The following is a 19006-nucleotide window of genomic DNA, read 5'->3' on the forward strand; positions in this document are numbered from 1 at the left end:
GTTAAAAGCAAAAGTAGGTATACATGGGTAAAAGATGGTTGAAAAAAGGTAGGTAAATGATGGTATAGAGTAGGTAAACATAGGCAGAAAAAGGTAAGACAAAGTAGGTCAACAGGTGAAAGATGTTTAAAAAAGTAGGTGAACATAGGTCAGGGATGGTATAGAGTAGGTAAACACAGGCAGGAGAAGGTAAGACAAAGTAGGTCAACAGGTGAAAGATGTTTAAAAAAGTAGGTGAACATAGGTCAGGGATGGTATAGAGTAGGTAAACACAGGCAAGAGAAGGTAAAGGAAGTAGGTCAACAGGTGAAAGATGTTTAAAAAAGTAGGTGAACATAGGTCAGGGATGGTATAGAGTAGGTAAACACAGGCAGAAGAAGGTAAGACAAAGTAGGTCAACAGGTGAAAGATGTTTAAAAAAGTAGGTGAACATAGGTCAGGGATGGTATAGAGTAGGTAAACACAGGCAGGAGAAGGTAAGACAAAGTAGGTCAACAGGTGAAAGATGTTTAAAAAAGTAGGTGAACATAGGTCAGGGATGGTATAGAGTAGGTAAACACAGGCAGAAGAAGGTAAAGAAAGTAGGTGAAAGAAGAAGAAGCCATCATTGTGTGCATCTGACAACGATTGTGCTGGATGAATGAACCAAGATGATCTTATGTACCTCCCAGGTTTTAAGAAACAAAGGTGTGTACGAAAATGTCAAGTTTGTGCAGCAGGAGAACTTCTGGATCGGGCCGAGCTCGGTAAGCACAAGAAGTAGAAGCTCTTGCATTTTGCTGCACTTCTCAGCAACTGTGCACTGACGCACTTTGTCCAGCAGGTGGCAGTGCAGTCTCAGTGGCCTTGATCCTCCTCTCTACTTTAACCCACAGGAGGATCTGATCCACTTGGGGGCCAAATACTCTCCGTGCATGAGGCAGGACAAGCAAGTGCACGACTTCATCAGGGAAAAACGAGCCATCGAACGCAACTCGGCGTGCTGCGTGCGCAACGACCGCTCGGGCTGCGTGCAAACCTCAGAAGAAGAGTGCTCAGTGGGTAGATACACATCGCCACTTGTGACAGGGTGAGGGATTCTTACCTCTCCTGCGTGTCCTGCAGAGCACTCTGGCTGTGTGGGTCAAGTGGCCGCGCCATTCCAGCACGCCGCACTTAAACGCCAAAGACAGGCAGTATGGTTCTGTCTGCCATCAGGACCCCAGGTACCATCTATATACTTCAATATGTATGCACCTTAATACACCATCAGGACCCCAGGTACCATCTATATACTTCAATATGTATGCACCTTAATACACCATCAGGACCCCAGGTACCATCTATATACTTCAATATGTATGCACCTTAATACACCATCAGGACCCCAGGTACCATCTATATACTTCAATATGTATGCACCTTAATACACCATCAGGACCCCAGGTACCATCTATATACTTCAATATGTATGCACCTTAATACACCATCAGGACCCCAGGTACCATCTATATACTTCAATATGTATGCACCTTAATACACCATCAGGACCCCAGGTACCATCTATATATATACTTCAATATGTATGCACCTTAATACACCATCAGGACCCCAGGTACCATCTATATACTTCAATATGTATGCACCTTAATACACCATCAGGACCCAGGTACCATCTATATACTTCAATATGTATGCACCTTAATACACCATCAGGACCCCAGGTACCATCTATATACTTCAATATGTATGCACCTTAATACACCATCAGGACCCCAGGTACCATCTACAAACCCTGTTTCCATATGAGTTGGGAAATTGTGTTAGATGTAAAAATAAACAAAATACAATGATTTGCAAATCCTTTTCAAGCCATATTCAGTTGAATATGCTACAAAGACAACATATTTCATGTTCAAACTCATAAACGTTTTTTTTTTTTTTGCAAATAATAATTAACTTAGAATTTCATGGCTGCAACACGTGCCAAAGTAGTTGGGAAAGGGCATGTTCACCACTGTGTTACATCACCTTTTCTTTTAACAACACTCAATAAACGTTTGGGAACTGAGGAAACTAATTGTTGAAGCTTTGAAAGGGGAATTCTTTCCCATTCTTGTTTTATGTAGAGCTTCAGTCCTTCAACAGTCTGGGGTCTCCACTGTCCTATTTTACGCTTCATAATGCACCACACATTTTCCATGGGAGACAGGTCTGGACTGCAGGCGGGCCAGGAAAGTACACACACTCTTTTACTACGAAGTCACGCTGTTGTAACACGTGGCTTGGCATTGTTTTGCTGAAATAAGCAGGGGCGTCCATGATAACGTTGCTTGGATGACAACATGTTGTACCAAAACCTGTATGTACCTTTCAGCATTAATGGTGCCTTCACAGATGTGTAAGTTACCCATGCCTTGGGCACTAATACACCCCCATACCATCACAGATGCTGCCTACAACACACTAATACACCCCATACCATCACACATGCTGCCTACAACACACTAATACACCCCCATACCATCACACATGCTGCCTACAACACACTAATACACCCCCATACCATCACACATGCTGCCTACAACACACTAATACACCCCCATACCATCACAGATGCTGACTACAACACACTAATACACCCCCATACCATCACACATGCTGACTACAACACACTAATACACCCCCATACCATCACACATGCTGACTACAACACACTAATACACCCCCATACCATCACACATGCTGACTACAACACACTAATACACCCCCATACCATCACACATGCTGACTACAACACACTAATACACCCCCATACCATCACACATGCTGACTACAACACACTAATACACCCCCATACCATCACACATGCTGACTACAACACACTAATACACCCCCATACCATCACACATGCTGACTACAACACACTAATACACCCCCATACCATCACACATGCTGACTACAACACACTAATACACCCCCATACCATCACACATGCTGACTACAACACACTAATACACCCCCATACCATCACACATGATGACTACAACACACTAATACACCCCCATACCATCACACATGCTGACTACAACACACTAATACACCCCCATACCATCACAGATGCTGACTACAACACACTAATACACCCCCATACCATCACACATGCTGACTACAACACACTAATACACCCCCATACCATCACACATGCTGACTACAACACACTAATACACCCCCATACCATCACACATGCTGACTACAACACACTAATACACCCCCATACCATCACAGATGCTGACTACAACACACTAATACACCCCCATACCATCACACATGCTGACTACAACACACTAATACACCCCCATACCATCACACATGCTGACTACAACACACTAATACACCCCCATACCATCACACATGCTGACTACAACACACTAATACACCCCCATACCATCACACATGCTGCCTACAACACACTAATACACCCCCATACCATCACACATGATGACTACAACACACTAATACACCCCCATACCATCACACATGCTGACTACAACACACTAATACACCCCATACCATCACACATGCTGACTACAACACACTAATACACCCCCATACCATCACACATGCTGACTACAACACACTAATACACCCCCATACCATCACAGATGCTGACTACAACACACTAATACACCCCCATACCATCACACATGATGACTACAACACACTAATACACCCCCATACCATCACACATGCTGACTACAACACACTAATACACCCCCATACCATCACACATGCTGACTACAACACACTAATACACCCCCATACCATCACACATGCTGACTACAACACACTAATACACCCCCATACCATCACACATGATGACTACAACACACTAATACACCCCCATACCATCACACATGCTGACTACAACACACTAATACACCCCCATACCATCACACATGCTGACTACAACACACTAATACACCCCCATACCATCACACATGCTGACTACAACACACTAATACACCCCCATACCATCACACATGCTGACTACAACACACTAATACACCCCCATACCATCACACATGCTGACTACAACACACTAATACACCCCCATACCATCACAGATGCTGACTACAACACACTAATACACCCCCATACCATCACACATGCTGACTACAACACACTAATACACCCCCATACCATCACACATGCTGACTACAACACACTAATACACCCCCATACCATCACACATGCTGACTACAACACACTAATACACCCCATACCATCACACATGCTGACTACAACACACTAATACACCCCATACCATCACACATGCTGACTACAACACACTAATACACCCCCATACCATCACACATGCTGACTACAACACACTAATACACCCCCATACCATCACACATGCTGACTACAACACACTAATACACCCCCATACCATCACACATGCTGACTACAACACACTAATACACCCCCATACCATCACAGATGCTGACTACAACACACTAATACACCCCCATACCATCACACATGCTGACTACAACACACTAATACACCCCCATACCATCACACATGCTGACTACAACACACTAATACACCCCCATACCATCACACATGCTGACTACAACACACTAATACACCCCATACCATCACACATGCTGACTACAACACACTAATACACCCCCATACCATCACACATGCTGACTACAACACACTAATACACCCCCATACCATCACACATGCTGACTACAACACACTAATACACCCCCATACCATCACACATGCTGACTACAACACACTAATACACCCCCATACCATCACAGATGCTGACTACAACACACTAATACACCCCCATACCATCACACATGCTGACTACAACACACTAATCCACCCCCATACCATCACACATGCTGACTACAACACACTAATACACCCCCATACCATCACACATGCTGACTACAACACACTAATACACCCCCATACCATCACACATGCTGACTACAACACACTAATACACCCCCATACCATCACAGATGCTGACTACAACACACTAATACACCCCCATACCATCACACATGATGACTACAACACACTAATACACCCCCATACCATCACACATGCTGACTACAACACACTAATACACCCCCATACCATCACACATGCTGACTACAACACACTAATACACCCCCATACCATCACACATGCTGACTACAACACACTAATACACCCCCATACCATCACACATGCTGACTACAACACACTAATACACCCCCATACCATCACACATGATGACTACAACACACTAATACACCCCCATACCATCACACATGCTGACTACAACACACTAATACACCCCCATACCATCACACATGCTGACTACAACACACTAATACACCCCCATACCATCACACATGCTGACTACAACACACTAATACACCCCCATACCATCACACATGCTGACTACAACACACTAATACACCCCCATACCATCACACATGCTGACTACAACACACTAATACACCCCCATACCATCACAGATGCTGACTACAACACACTAATACACCCCCATACCATCACACATGCTGACTACAACACACTAATACACCCCCATACCATCACACATGCTGACTACAACACACTAATACACCCCCATACCATCACACATGCTGACTACAACACACTAATACACCCCCATACCATCACACATGCTGACTACAACACACTAATACACCCCCATACCATCACACATGCTGACTACAACACACTAATACACCCCCATACCATCACACATGCTGACTACAACACACTAATACACCCCCATACCATCACAGATGCTGACTACAACACACTAATACACCCCCATACCATCACAGATGCTGACTACAACACACTAATACACCCCCATACCATCACACATGCTGACTACAACACACTAATACACCCCCATACCATCACACATGCTGCCTACAACACACTAATACACCCCCATACCATCACACATGCTGACTACAACACACTAATACACCCCCATACCATCACACATGATGACTACAACACACTAATACACCCCCATACCATCACACATGCTGACTACAACACACTAATACACCCCCATACCATCACACATGATGACTACAACACACTAATACACCCCCATACCATCACACATGCTGACTACAACACACTAATACACCCCCATACCATCACACATGCTGACTACAACACACTAATACACCCCCATACCATCACACATGCTGACTACAACACACTAATACACCCCCATACCATCACACATGCTGACTACAACACACTAATACACCCCCATACCATCACACATGATGACTACAACACACTAATACACCCCCATACCATCACACATGCTGACTACAACACACTAATACACCCCCATACCATCACAGATGCTGACTACAACACACTAATACACCCCCATACCATCACACATGCTGACTACAACACACTAATACACCCCCATACCATCACACATGCTGACTACAACACACTAATACACCCCCATACCATCACACATGATGACTACAACACACTAATACACCCCCATACCATCACACATGCTGACTACAACACACTAATACACCCCCATACCATCACACATGCTGACTACAACACACTAATACACCCCCATACCATCACACATGCTGACTACAACACACTAATACACCCCCATACCATCACACATGCTGACTACAACACACTAATACACCCCCATACCATCACACATGCTGACTACAACACACTAATACACCCCCATACCATCACACATGCTGACTACAACACACTAATACACCCCCATACCATCACACATGCTGACTACAACACACTAATACACCCCCATACCATCACACATGCTGACTACAACACACTAATACACCCCCATACCATCACACATGCTGACTACAACACACTAATACACCCCCATACCATCACACATGCTGACTACAACACACTAATACACCCCCATACCATCACACATGCTGACTACAACACACTAATACACCCCCATACCATCACACATGCTGACTACAACACACTAATACACCCCCATACCATCACACATGCTGACTACAACACACTAATACACCCCCATACCATCACACATGCTGACTACAACACACTAATACACCCCCATACCATCACACATGCTGACTACAACACACTAATACACCCCCATACCATCACACATGCTGACTACAACACACTAATACACCCCCATACCATCACACATGCTGACTACAACACACTAATACACCCCCATACCATCACAGATGCTGACTACAACACACTAATACACCCCCATACCATCACACATGCTGACTACAACACACTAATACACCCCCATACCATCACACATGCTGACTACAACACACTAATACACCCCCATACCATCACACATGCTGCCTACAACACACTAATACACCCCCATACCATCACACATGCTGACTACAACACACTAATACACCCCCATACCATCACACATGCTGACTACAACACACTAATACACCCCCATACCATCACACATGCTGACTACAACACACTAATACACCCCCATACCATCACACATGCTGGCTTTTCAACTTTGCGCCTGTAACAATCCGAATGATTTTTTTCCTCTTTGTTCCGGAGGACACCACGTCCTCTGTTTCCAAATATAATTTGAAATGTGGACTCATCAGACCACAGAACACTTTTCCACTTTGCATCAGTCCATCTTAGATGATCTCGGGTCCAGCGAAGCCGGCGGCTTTCCTGGGTGTTGTTGATAAATGGGTTTGGCTTTGCATAGTAGAGTTTTAACTTGCACTTACAGATGTAGCGACCAACTGTAGTTACTGACAGTGGTTTTATGAAGTGTTCCTGAGCCCATGTGGTGATATCCTTTACAAACTGATGTCTGTTTTTGATGCAGTACCGCCTGAGGGATCAAAGGTCCATAATATCATGGCTTACGTGCAGTGATTTCTCCAGATTCTCTGAACCTTTTGATGATTTTACGGACTGTAGATGGTAAAATCCCTAAATTCCTTGCAATATCTCGTTGAGAAATGTTGTTCTAAAACTGTTTGACTATTTGCTTACAAAGTGGTGACCCTCACCCCATCCTTGTTTGTGAATTAATTAGCATTTCATGGAAGCTGCTTTTATAGCCAATCATGGCACCCACCTGTTCCCAATTAGCCTGCACACCTGTGGGATGTTCCAAATAAGTGTTTGATGAGCATTCCTCAACTTTATCAGTATTTATTGCCACCTTTCCCAACTTCTTTGTCACGTGTTGCCGGCATCAAATTCTAAAGTTAATGATTATTTGCAGTTTGAAGATGAAATATGTTGTCTTTGTAGCATATTCAACTGAATATGGCTTGAAAAGGATTTGCAAATCATTGTATTCTGTTTATATTTACATCGAACACAATCTCCCAACTCATATGGAAACGGGGTATGTACATCATTATACACTAACGTACATCATTATATTGTATAATATTGTACACTAATGTACATCATTATACTGTACATCATTGTACCTCAACATACATCATTATATTGTTAATTATTGTACACCAATATACACTGTTATACATCATTGTACATCACTATACTGTACATTATTGTACACCAATATACACTGTTATACATCATTGTACATCACTATACTGTACATTATTGTACACCAATATACACTGTTATACATCATTGTACATCACTATACTGTACATTATTGTACACCAATATACACTGTTATACATCATTGTACATCACTATACTGTACATTATTGTACACCAATATACACTGTTATACATCATTGTACATCACTATACTGTACATTATTGTACACCAATATACACTGTTATACATCATTGTACATCACTATACACTAAAGTACATCATTACATTGTATAATACTGTACAGTAATGTACATCATTGTACACAGTTAGTATTTCTTTGTTGTTCTTCCAGGATCTGTGTGGAGCCGGCCTCTGTCTCTCCTCACGAGTGGCCTGATGACATCACCAAGTGGCCTGTGAGTGCAAGGACATAATACTATTGCTTTTATTAGTGTGTTTGTGGCTAATGGGACAATGTGGGACAACACACTGTACAACATAATACTATTGCTTTTATTAGTGTGTTTGTGGCTAATGGGACAATGTGGGACAACACACTGTTCAACAGAATACTATTGCTTTTATTAGTGTGTTTGTGGCTAATGGGACAATGTGGGACAACACACTGTACAACATAATACTATTGCTTTTATTAGTGTGTTTGTGGCTAATGGGACAATGTGGGACAACACACTGTTCAACAGAATACTATTGCTTTTATTAGTGTGTTTGTGGCTAATGGGACAATGTGGGACAACACACTGTACAACATAATACTATTGCTTTTATTAGTGTGTTTGTGGCTAATGGGACAATGTGGGACAACACACTGTTCAACAGAATACTATTGCTTTTATTAGTGTGTTTGTGGCTAATGGGACAATGTGGGACAACACACTGTACAACATAATACTATTGCTTTTATTAGTGTGTTTGTGGCTAATGGGACAATGTGGGACAACACACTGTACAACATAATACTATTGCTTTTATTAGTGTGTTTGTGGCTAATGGGACAATGTGGGACAACACACTGTACAACATAATACTATTGCTTTTATTAGTGTGTTTGTGGCTAATGGGACAATGTGGGACAACACACTGTACAACAGAATACTATTGCTTTTATTAGTGTGTTTGTGGCTAATGGGACAATGTGGGACAACACACTGTACAACATAATACTATTGCTTTTATTAGTGTGTTTGTGGCTAATGGGACAATGTGGGACAACACACTGTACAACAGAATACTATTGCTTTTATTAGTGTGTTTGTGGCTAATGGGACAATGTGGGACAACACACTGTACAACATAATACTATTGCTTTTATTAGTGTGTTTGTGGCTAATGGGACAATGTGGGACAACACACTGTACAACATAATACTATTGCTTTTATTAGTGTGTTTGTGGCTAATGGGACAATGTGGGACAACACACTGTACAACATAATACTATTGCTTTTATTAGTGTGTTTGTGGCTAATGGGACAATGTGGGACAACACACTGTACAACATAATACTATTGCTTTTATTAGTGTGTTTGTGGCTAATGGGACAATGTGGGACAACACACTGTACAACAGAATACTATTGCTTTTATTAGTGTGTTTGTGGCTAATGGGACAATGTGGGACAACACACTGTACAACATAATACTATTGCTTTTATTAGTGTGTTTGTGGCTAATGGGACAATGTGGGACAACACACTGTACAACATAATACTATTGCTTTTATTAGTGTGTTTGTGGCTAATGGGACAATGTGGGACAACACACTGTACAACATAATACTATTGCTTTTATTAGTGTGTTTGTGGCTAATGGGACAATGTGGGACAACACACTGTACAACATAATACTATTGCTTTTATTAGTGTGTTTGTGGCTAATGGGACAATGTGGGACAACACACTGTACAACATAATACTATTGCTTTTATTAGTGTGTTTGTGGCTAATGGGACAATGTGGGACAACACACTGTTCAACAGAATACTATTGCTTTTATTAGTGTGTTTGTGGCTAATGGGACAATGTGGGACAACACACTGTACAACATAATACTATTGCTTTTATTAGTGTGTTTGTGGCTAATGGGACAATGTGGGACAACACACTGTACAACATAATACTATTGCTTTTATTAGTGTGTTTGTGGCTAATGGGACAATGTGGGACAACACACTGTTCAACAGAATACTATTGCTTTTATTAGTGTGTTTGTGGCTAATGGGACAATGTGGGACAACACACTGTACAACATAATACTATTGCTTTTATTAGTGTGTTTGTGGCTAATGGGACAATGTGGGACAACACACTGTTCAACAGAATACTATTGCTTTTATTAGTGTGTTTGTGGCTAATGGGACAATGTGGGACAACACACTGTACAACATAATACTATTGCTTTTATTAGTGTGTTTGTGGCTAATGGGACAATGTGGGACAACACACTGTACAACATAATACTATTGCTTTTATTAGTGTGTTTGTGGCTAATGGGACAATGTGGGACAACACACTGTACAACAGAATACTATTGCTTTTATTAGTGTGTTTGTGGCTAATGGGACAATGTGGGACAACACACTGTACAACAGAATACTATTGCTTTTATTAGTGTGTTTGTGGCTAATGGGACAATGTGGGACAACACACTGTACAACATAATACTATTGCTTTTATTAGTGTGTTTGTGGCTAATGGGACAATGTGGGACAACACACTGTACAACATAATACTATTGCTTTTATTAGTGTGTTTGTGGCTAATGGGACAATGTGGGACAACACACTGTTCAACAGAATACTATTGCTTTTATTAGTGTGTTTGTGGCTAATGGGACAATGTGGGACAACACACTGTACAACATAATACTATTGCTTTTATTAGTGTGTTTGTGGCTAATGGGACAATGTGGGACAACACACTGTACAACATAATACTATTGCTTTTATTAGTGTGTTTGTGGCTAATGGGACAATGTGGGACAACACACTGTACAACATAATACTATTGCTTTTATTAGTGTGTTTGTGGCTAATGGGACAATGTGGGACAACACACTGTTCAACAGAATACTATTGCTTTTATTAGTGTGTTTGTGGCTAATGGGACAATGTGGGACAACACACTGTACAACATAATACTATTGCTTTTATTAGTGTGTTTGTGGCTAATGGGACAATGTGGGACAACACACTGTACAACATAATACTATTGCTTTTATTAGTGTGTTTGTGGCTAATGGGACAATGTGGGACAACACACTGTTCAACAGAATACTATTGCTTTTATTAGTGTGTTTGTGGCTAATGGGACAATGTGGGACAACACACTGTACAACATAATACTATTGCTTTTATTAGTGTGTTTGTGGCTAATGGGACAATGTGGGACAACACACTGTTCAACAGAATACTATTGCTTTTATTAGTGTGTTTGTGGCTAATGGGACAATGTGGGACAACACACTGTACAACATAATACTATTGCTTTTATTAGTGTGTTTGTGGCTAATGGGACAATGTGGGACAACACACTGTACAACATAATACTATTGCTTTTATTAGTGTGTTTGTGGCTAATGGGACAATGTGGGACAACACACTGTACAACAGAATACTATTGCTTTTATTAGTGTGTTTGTGGCTAATGGGACAATGTGGGACAACACACTGTACAACAGAATACTATTGCTTTTATTAGTGTGTTTGTGGCTAATGGGACAATGTGGGACAACACACTGTACAACAGAATACTATTGCTTTTATTAGTGTGTTTGTGGCTAATGGGACAATGTGGGACAACACACTGTACAACATAATACTATTGCTTTTATTAGTGTGTTTGTGGCTAATGGGACAATGTGGGACAACACACTGTACAACAGAATACTATTGCTTTTATTAGTGTGTTTGTGGCTAATGGGACAATGTGGGACAACACACTGTACAACATAATACTATTGCTTTTATTAGTGTGTTTGTGGCTAATGGGACAATGTGGGACAACACACTGTACAACATAATACTATTGCTTTTATTAGTGTGTTTGTGGCTAATGGGACAATGTGGGACAACACACTGTTCAACATAATACTATTGCTTTTATTAGTGTGTTTGTGGCTAATGGGACAATGTGGGACAACACACTGTACAACATAATACTATTGCTTTTATTAGTGTGTTTGTGGCTAATGGGACAATGTGGGACAACACACTGTACAACATAATACTATTGCTTTTATTAGTGTGTTTGTGGCTAATGGGACAATGTGGGACAACACACTGTACAACATAATACTATTGCTTTTATTAGTGTGTTTGTGGCTAATGGGACAATGTGGGACAACACACTGTTCAACATAATACTATTGCTTTTATTAGTGTGTTTGTGGCTAATGGGACAATGTGGGACAACACACTGTACAACATAATACTATTGCTTTTATTAGTGTGTTTGTGGCTAATGGGACAATGTGGGACAACACACTGTACAACAGAATACTATTGCTTTTATTAGTGTGTTTGTGGCTAATGGGACAATGTGGGACAACACACTGTACAACAGAATACTATTACTTTTATTAGTGTGTTTGTGGCTAATGGGACAATGTGGGACAACACACTGTACAACATAATACAACATAATACTATCAGATCCAGCACTGAGGCATGGAGACTGTTTCTACAAACCAGGAGTCCTAATCAATTGGCCCGGTGTATCAAATCAAGCACGTAGGCATGGAGACTGTTTCTACAAACATTTGTGACAGAATGGGCCGCTCTCAGTGATTTCCAGCGTGGAACTGTCACAGGATGCCACCTGTGCAACAAATCCAGTCGGGAAATTTCCTCGCTCCTAAATATTCCAAAGTGTTGGCTTTGTTCTAAGAAAAGTGAAGAGTTTGGGAACAACAGCAACTCAGCCAGTAAGTGGTATGCCAGGTAAACTGCCAGAGAGGTCAGCATAGTGCAAAGACTTTCTGCCCAGTCACTTGCTACACGGCTCCAAACTTCATGTCACCTTCCAATTAGCCCACGTACAGTACGCAGAGAGCTTCGTGGAATTGAGTTTCCATGGCCGAGCTGCCGCATCCAAGCCATACATCAGCAAGTCCAATGCAAAGCCTGGGATGCAGTGGTGTAAAGGACATCACCACTAGACTCTAGAGCAGTGGAGACACCTTCTCTGGACTGATGAATCACACTTTTCCATCTGGCAATCTGATGGACCAGTCTGGGTTTGGAGGTTGCCAGGAGAACGCTATGTTTTGGACTGCATTGTGCCGAGTGTGAAATTTGGTGGAGGATGAATTATGGTGTGGGGTTGTTTTTCAGGAGTTGGGCTTGGCCCCTTAGTCCCGGTGAAGGGAACTTTGAATGCTCCAGGATACCAAAACATTTTGGACAATTCCATGTTGCCAACCTTGTGGAAACAGTTAGGAGCGGGCCCCTTCCTCTTCCAACATGACTGTGCATCAGTGCACAGAGCAAGGTCCATAAAGACATGGATGACAGAGTCTGGTGTGGATGAACTTGACTGGCCTGCACAGAGTCCTGACCTAAACCAGGTAGAACACCTTTGGGATGAATTAGAAGGGAGACTTAGACCCAGGCCTTCTCCGCCAACATCAGTGTGTGACCTTACCAATGAGCTTTTGGAAGAATGGTCGAACATCCCTATAAACACACTCTGCAACCTTGTGGACAGCCTTCCCAGAAGATATAAAGACACTCTGCAACCTTGTGGACAGCCTTCCCAGAAGATATAAAGACACTCTACAACCTTGTGGACAGCCTTCCCAGAAGATATAAAGACACTCTGCAACCTTGTGGACAGCCTTCCCAGAAGATATAAAGACACTCTACAACCTTGTGGACAGCCTTCCCAGAAGATATAAAGACACTCTGCAACCTTGTGGACAGCCTTCCCAGAAGATATAAAGACACTCTGCAACCTTGTGGACAGCCTTCCCAGAAGATATAAAGACACTCTACAACCTTGTGGACAGCCTTCCCAGAAGATATAAAGACACTCTGCAACCTTGTGGACAGCCTTCCCAGAAGATATAAAGACACTCTGCAACCTTGTGGACAGCCTTCCCAGAAGATATAAAGACACTCTGCAACCTTGTGGACAGCCTTCCCAGAAGATATAAAGACACTCTGCAACCTTGTGGACAGCCTTCCCAGAAGAGATGAAGCTGTAATGGCTGCAAAAGATGATATAAACCCAGTGGGTTAGGACTGGGATGGCACTTCAACTTCATATATGAGTCAAGGCAGGTGGCCAAATACTTTTGGCAATATAGTCTATGTCTGCTGAATGTCAGGCAAGAAGACTATTTATTTTGAATGAGGTCCACCCCAACGTGCCCGTAGGTAGAGAGGGGTGAGGAGTTTGCCATGTTTGGTCAGGTAACTTGTGGAAATGAGCCAGAAGGCTCCAGTGTGTCCTGGCAGGATCCATGTTAGTTTTGAAGGCTGTGTGAAGTGTTAGTTGGAAAGGTGAGCAGGATACCTGTTAGTTTTGAAGGCTGTGTGAAGTGTTAGTTGGAAAGGTGAGCAGGATCCCTGTTAGTTTTGAAGGCTGTGTGAAGTGTTAGTTGGAAAGGTGAGCAGGATCCCTGTTAGTTTTGAAGGCTGTGTGAAGTGTTAGTTGGAAAGGTGAGCAGGATCCCTGTTAGTTTTGAAGGCTGTGTGAAGTGTTAGTTGGAAAGGTGAGCAGGATCCCTGTTAGTTTTGAAGGCTGTGTGAAGTGTTAGTTGGAAAGGTGAGCAGGATCCATGTTAGTTTTGAAGGCTGTGTGAAGTGTTAGTTGGAATGTTGAGGTGAAAGGTGTAATGTGTGCCTCTGCCTGTAGATCTGCACCAGGTACACCACAGGGAACCACACCAACCTGCCTCACATCGACTGCACCATCACAGGACGACCTTGCTGCATCGGCACCAAAGGAAGGTGAGGATGGCAAGAAAATGAATATTCTGACTTTTGAGTGAGTGCTTGTCTTCTCCCAGGTGTGAAATCACATCCCGGGAATATTGTGACTTCATGAACGGTTACTTTCACGAAGAAGCCACTCTTTGCTCCCAAGTGAGGCTAAACATCCTTCTGCCCATATATGGAGGCGTGGCCTGCTAATGTCCAGGTGTGTGTGTGGCAGGTGCATTGCATGGACGACGTGTGCGGACTGCTGCCTTTCCTCAACCCTCAGATCCCAGATCAGTTCTACAGACTCTGGCTCTCTCTTTTCCTGCATGCCGGGTGAGTCTATGTTGCCATGGCAACCACATCTCTTCATGTGGCTGCTGTGTTTGCTGTGCTGGTACGGCGTGGCAAATACACCACATGGTGGCGCTCTTCTTCAACGCACACTTAGTGGGAACTGCACTTTTCCTGGAATCTTGTCTGTCATTCATAATCCTTGTCAAAAACATACTTTTTTAATACATTCTAACTCTAATAAAGGCGAATACAAGACCGTGCAGCCAATGGGAGGTCCTCTCTTGTATCCGTGACAACACTCCCTTTAAATCTTGACTAATATTCTTATTACATGCTACAGCACACACTAACTATTTACAGACCATCTTCACATGTTGCCAATCTTCACATGTTGCCAATCTTCACATGTTGCCAATCTTCACATGTTGCCAATCTTCACATGTTGCCAATCTTCACATGTTGCCAATCTTCACATGTTGCCAATCTTCACATGTTGCCAATCTTCACATGTTGCCAATCTTCACATGTTGCCAATCTTCACATGTTGCCAATCTTCACATGTTGCCAATCTTCACATGTTGCCAATCTTCACATGTTGCCAATCTTCACATGTTGCCAATCTTCACATGTTGTCACTGTTGACATGTTGCCACTTTTGACATATTGCCAATGTTGTCACTGTTGACATGTTGCCAATGTTGACATGATGTCACTGTTGACATGTTGCCAATGTTGACATGTTGCCAATGTTGACATGATGTCACTGTTGACATGTTGACATGATGTCACTGTTGACATGTTGACATGATGTCACTGTTGACATGTTGCCAATGTTGACATGATGTCACTGTTGACATGTTGCCAATGTTGACATGATGTCACTGTTGACATGTTGCCAATGTTGACATGATGTCACTGTTGACATGTTGCCAATCTTGACATGTTGCCAATGTTGACATTATGTCACTGTTGACATGTAGCCAATGTTGACATGTTGCCAATGTTGTCACTGTTGACATGTTGCCAATCTTGACATGTTGCCAATGTTGACATGATGTCACTGTTGACATGTTGCCAATGTTGACATGATGTCACTGTTGACATGTTGCCAATGTTGACATGATGTCACTGTTGACATGATGTCACTGTTGACATGTTGCCAATGTTGACATGATGTCACTGTTGACATGATGTCACTGTTGACATGTTGCCAATCTTGACATGTTGCCAATGTTGACATGTTGCCAATGTTGACATGTTGCCACTGTTGACATGTTGCCAATGTTGACATGATGTCACTGTTGACATGTTGCCAATGTTGACATGTTGCCAATGTTGACATGATGTCACTGTTGACATGTTGCCAATGTTGACATGTTGCCAATGTTGACATGTTGCCAATGTTGACATGTTGCCAATGTTGACATGATGTCACTGTTGACATGTTGCCAATGTTGACATGTTGCCACTGTTGACATGTTGCCAATGTTGACATGTTGCCAATCTTGACATGTTGCCAATGTTGACATGTTGCCAATGTTGACATGTTGCCAATCTTGACATGTTGCCAATGTTGACATGATGTCACTGTTGACATGTTGCCAATGTTGACATGTTGCCAATGTTGACATGATGTCACTGTTGACATGTTGCCAATCTTGACATGTTGCCAATGTTGACATGTTGCCAATGTTGACATGTTGCCAATGTTGACATGATGTCACTGTTGACATGTTGCCAATGTTGACATGTTGCCACTGTTGACATGTTGCCAATGTTGACATGTTGCCAATCTTGACATGTTGCCAATGTTGACATGTTGCCAATGTTGACATGTTGCCAATCTTGACATGTTGCCAATGTTGACATGATGTCACTGTTGACATGTTGCCAATCTTGACATGTTGCCAATGTTGACATGATGTCACTGTTGACATGTTGCCACTGTTGACATGTTGCCAATGTTGACATGTTGCCAATGTTGACATGTTGCCAATGTTGACATGTTGCCAATGTTGACATGTTGCCAATCTTGACATGTTGCCAATGTTGACATGATGTCACTGTTGACATGTTGCCAATGTTGACATGTTGCCAATGTTGACATGTTGCCAATCTTGACATGTTGCCAATGTTGACATGATGTCACTGTTGACATGTTGCCAATGTTGACATGTTGCCAATCTTGACATGTTGCCAATGTTGACATGATGCCACTGTTGACATGTTGACATGTTGCCAATGTTGTCACTGTTGACATGTTGCCAATCTTGACATGTTGCCAATGTTGACATGATGTCACTGTTGACATGTTGCCAATGTTGACATTATGTCACTGTTGACATGTAGCCAATGTTGACATGTTGCCAATGTTGACATGTTGCCAATGTTGACATGATGTCACTGTTGACATGTTGCCAATGTTGACATGATGTCACTGTTGACATGATGTCACTGTTGACATGTTGCCAATCTTGACATGTTGCCAATGTTGACATGATGTCACTGTTGACATGTTGCCAATGTTGACATGATGTCACTGTTGACATGTTGCCAATGTTGACATGATGTCACTGTTGACATGATGTCACTGTTGACATGTTGCCAATCTTGACATGTTGCCAATGTTGACATGTTGCCAATCTTGACATGTTGCCAATGTTGACATGATGTCACTATTGACATGTTGCCAATGTTGACATGTTGCCACTGTTGACATGTTGCCAATGTTGACATGTTGCCAATCTTGACATGTTGCCAATGTTGACATGATGTCACTGTTGACATGTTGCCAATGTTGCCACTGTTGACATGTTGCCAATGTTGACATGATGTCACTGTTGACATGTTGCCAATGTTGACATGTTGCCAATGTTGACATGATGTCACTGTTGACATGTTGCCAATCTTGACATGTTGCCAATGTTGACATGTTGCCAATGTTGACATGTTGCCACTGTTGACATGTTGCCAATGTTGACATGTTGCCAATGTTGACATGTTGCCACTGTTGACATGTTGCCACTGTTGACATGTTGCCAATGTTGACATGATGTCACTGTTGACATGTTGCCAATGTTGACATGATGTCACTGTTGACATGTTGCCAATGTTGACATGATGTCACTGTT

At 42.2% G+C, this 19006-nt stretch overlaps 1 protein-coding gene across 1 annotated transcript in view; it reads left to right on the forward strand.

The window, feature by feature from the left end:
- LOC133555734 (inactive rhomboid protein 1-like) overlaps positions 1-19006 on the forward strand; it is a 68341-nt gene that overhangs the window by 28512 nt on the left and 20823 nt on the right. Inside the window, 7 exon segments of the mRNA XM_061905044.1 lie at positions 672-746; positions 876-1037; positions 1105-1205; positions 8991-9054; positions 15514-15608; positions 15668-15743; positions 15814-15914. Of these exon segments, the coding sequence (XP_061761028.1) occupies positions 672-746; positions 876-1037; positions 1105-1205; positions 8991-9054; positions 15514-15608; positions 15668-15743; positions 15814-15914 (674 nt within the window).

Source organism: Nerophis ophidion, linkage group LG07, assembly GCF_033978795.1.
Source record: "Nerophis ophidion isolate RoL-2023_Sa linkage group LG07, RoL_Noph_v1.0, whole genome shotgun sequence".
In the NCBI taxonomy this organism is placed as follows: Eukaryota; Metazoa; Chordata; class Actinopteri; order Syngnathiformes; family Syngnathidae; genus Nerophis; species Nerophis ophidion.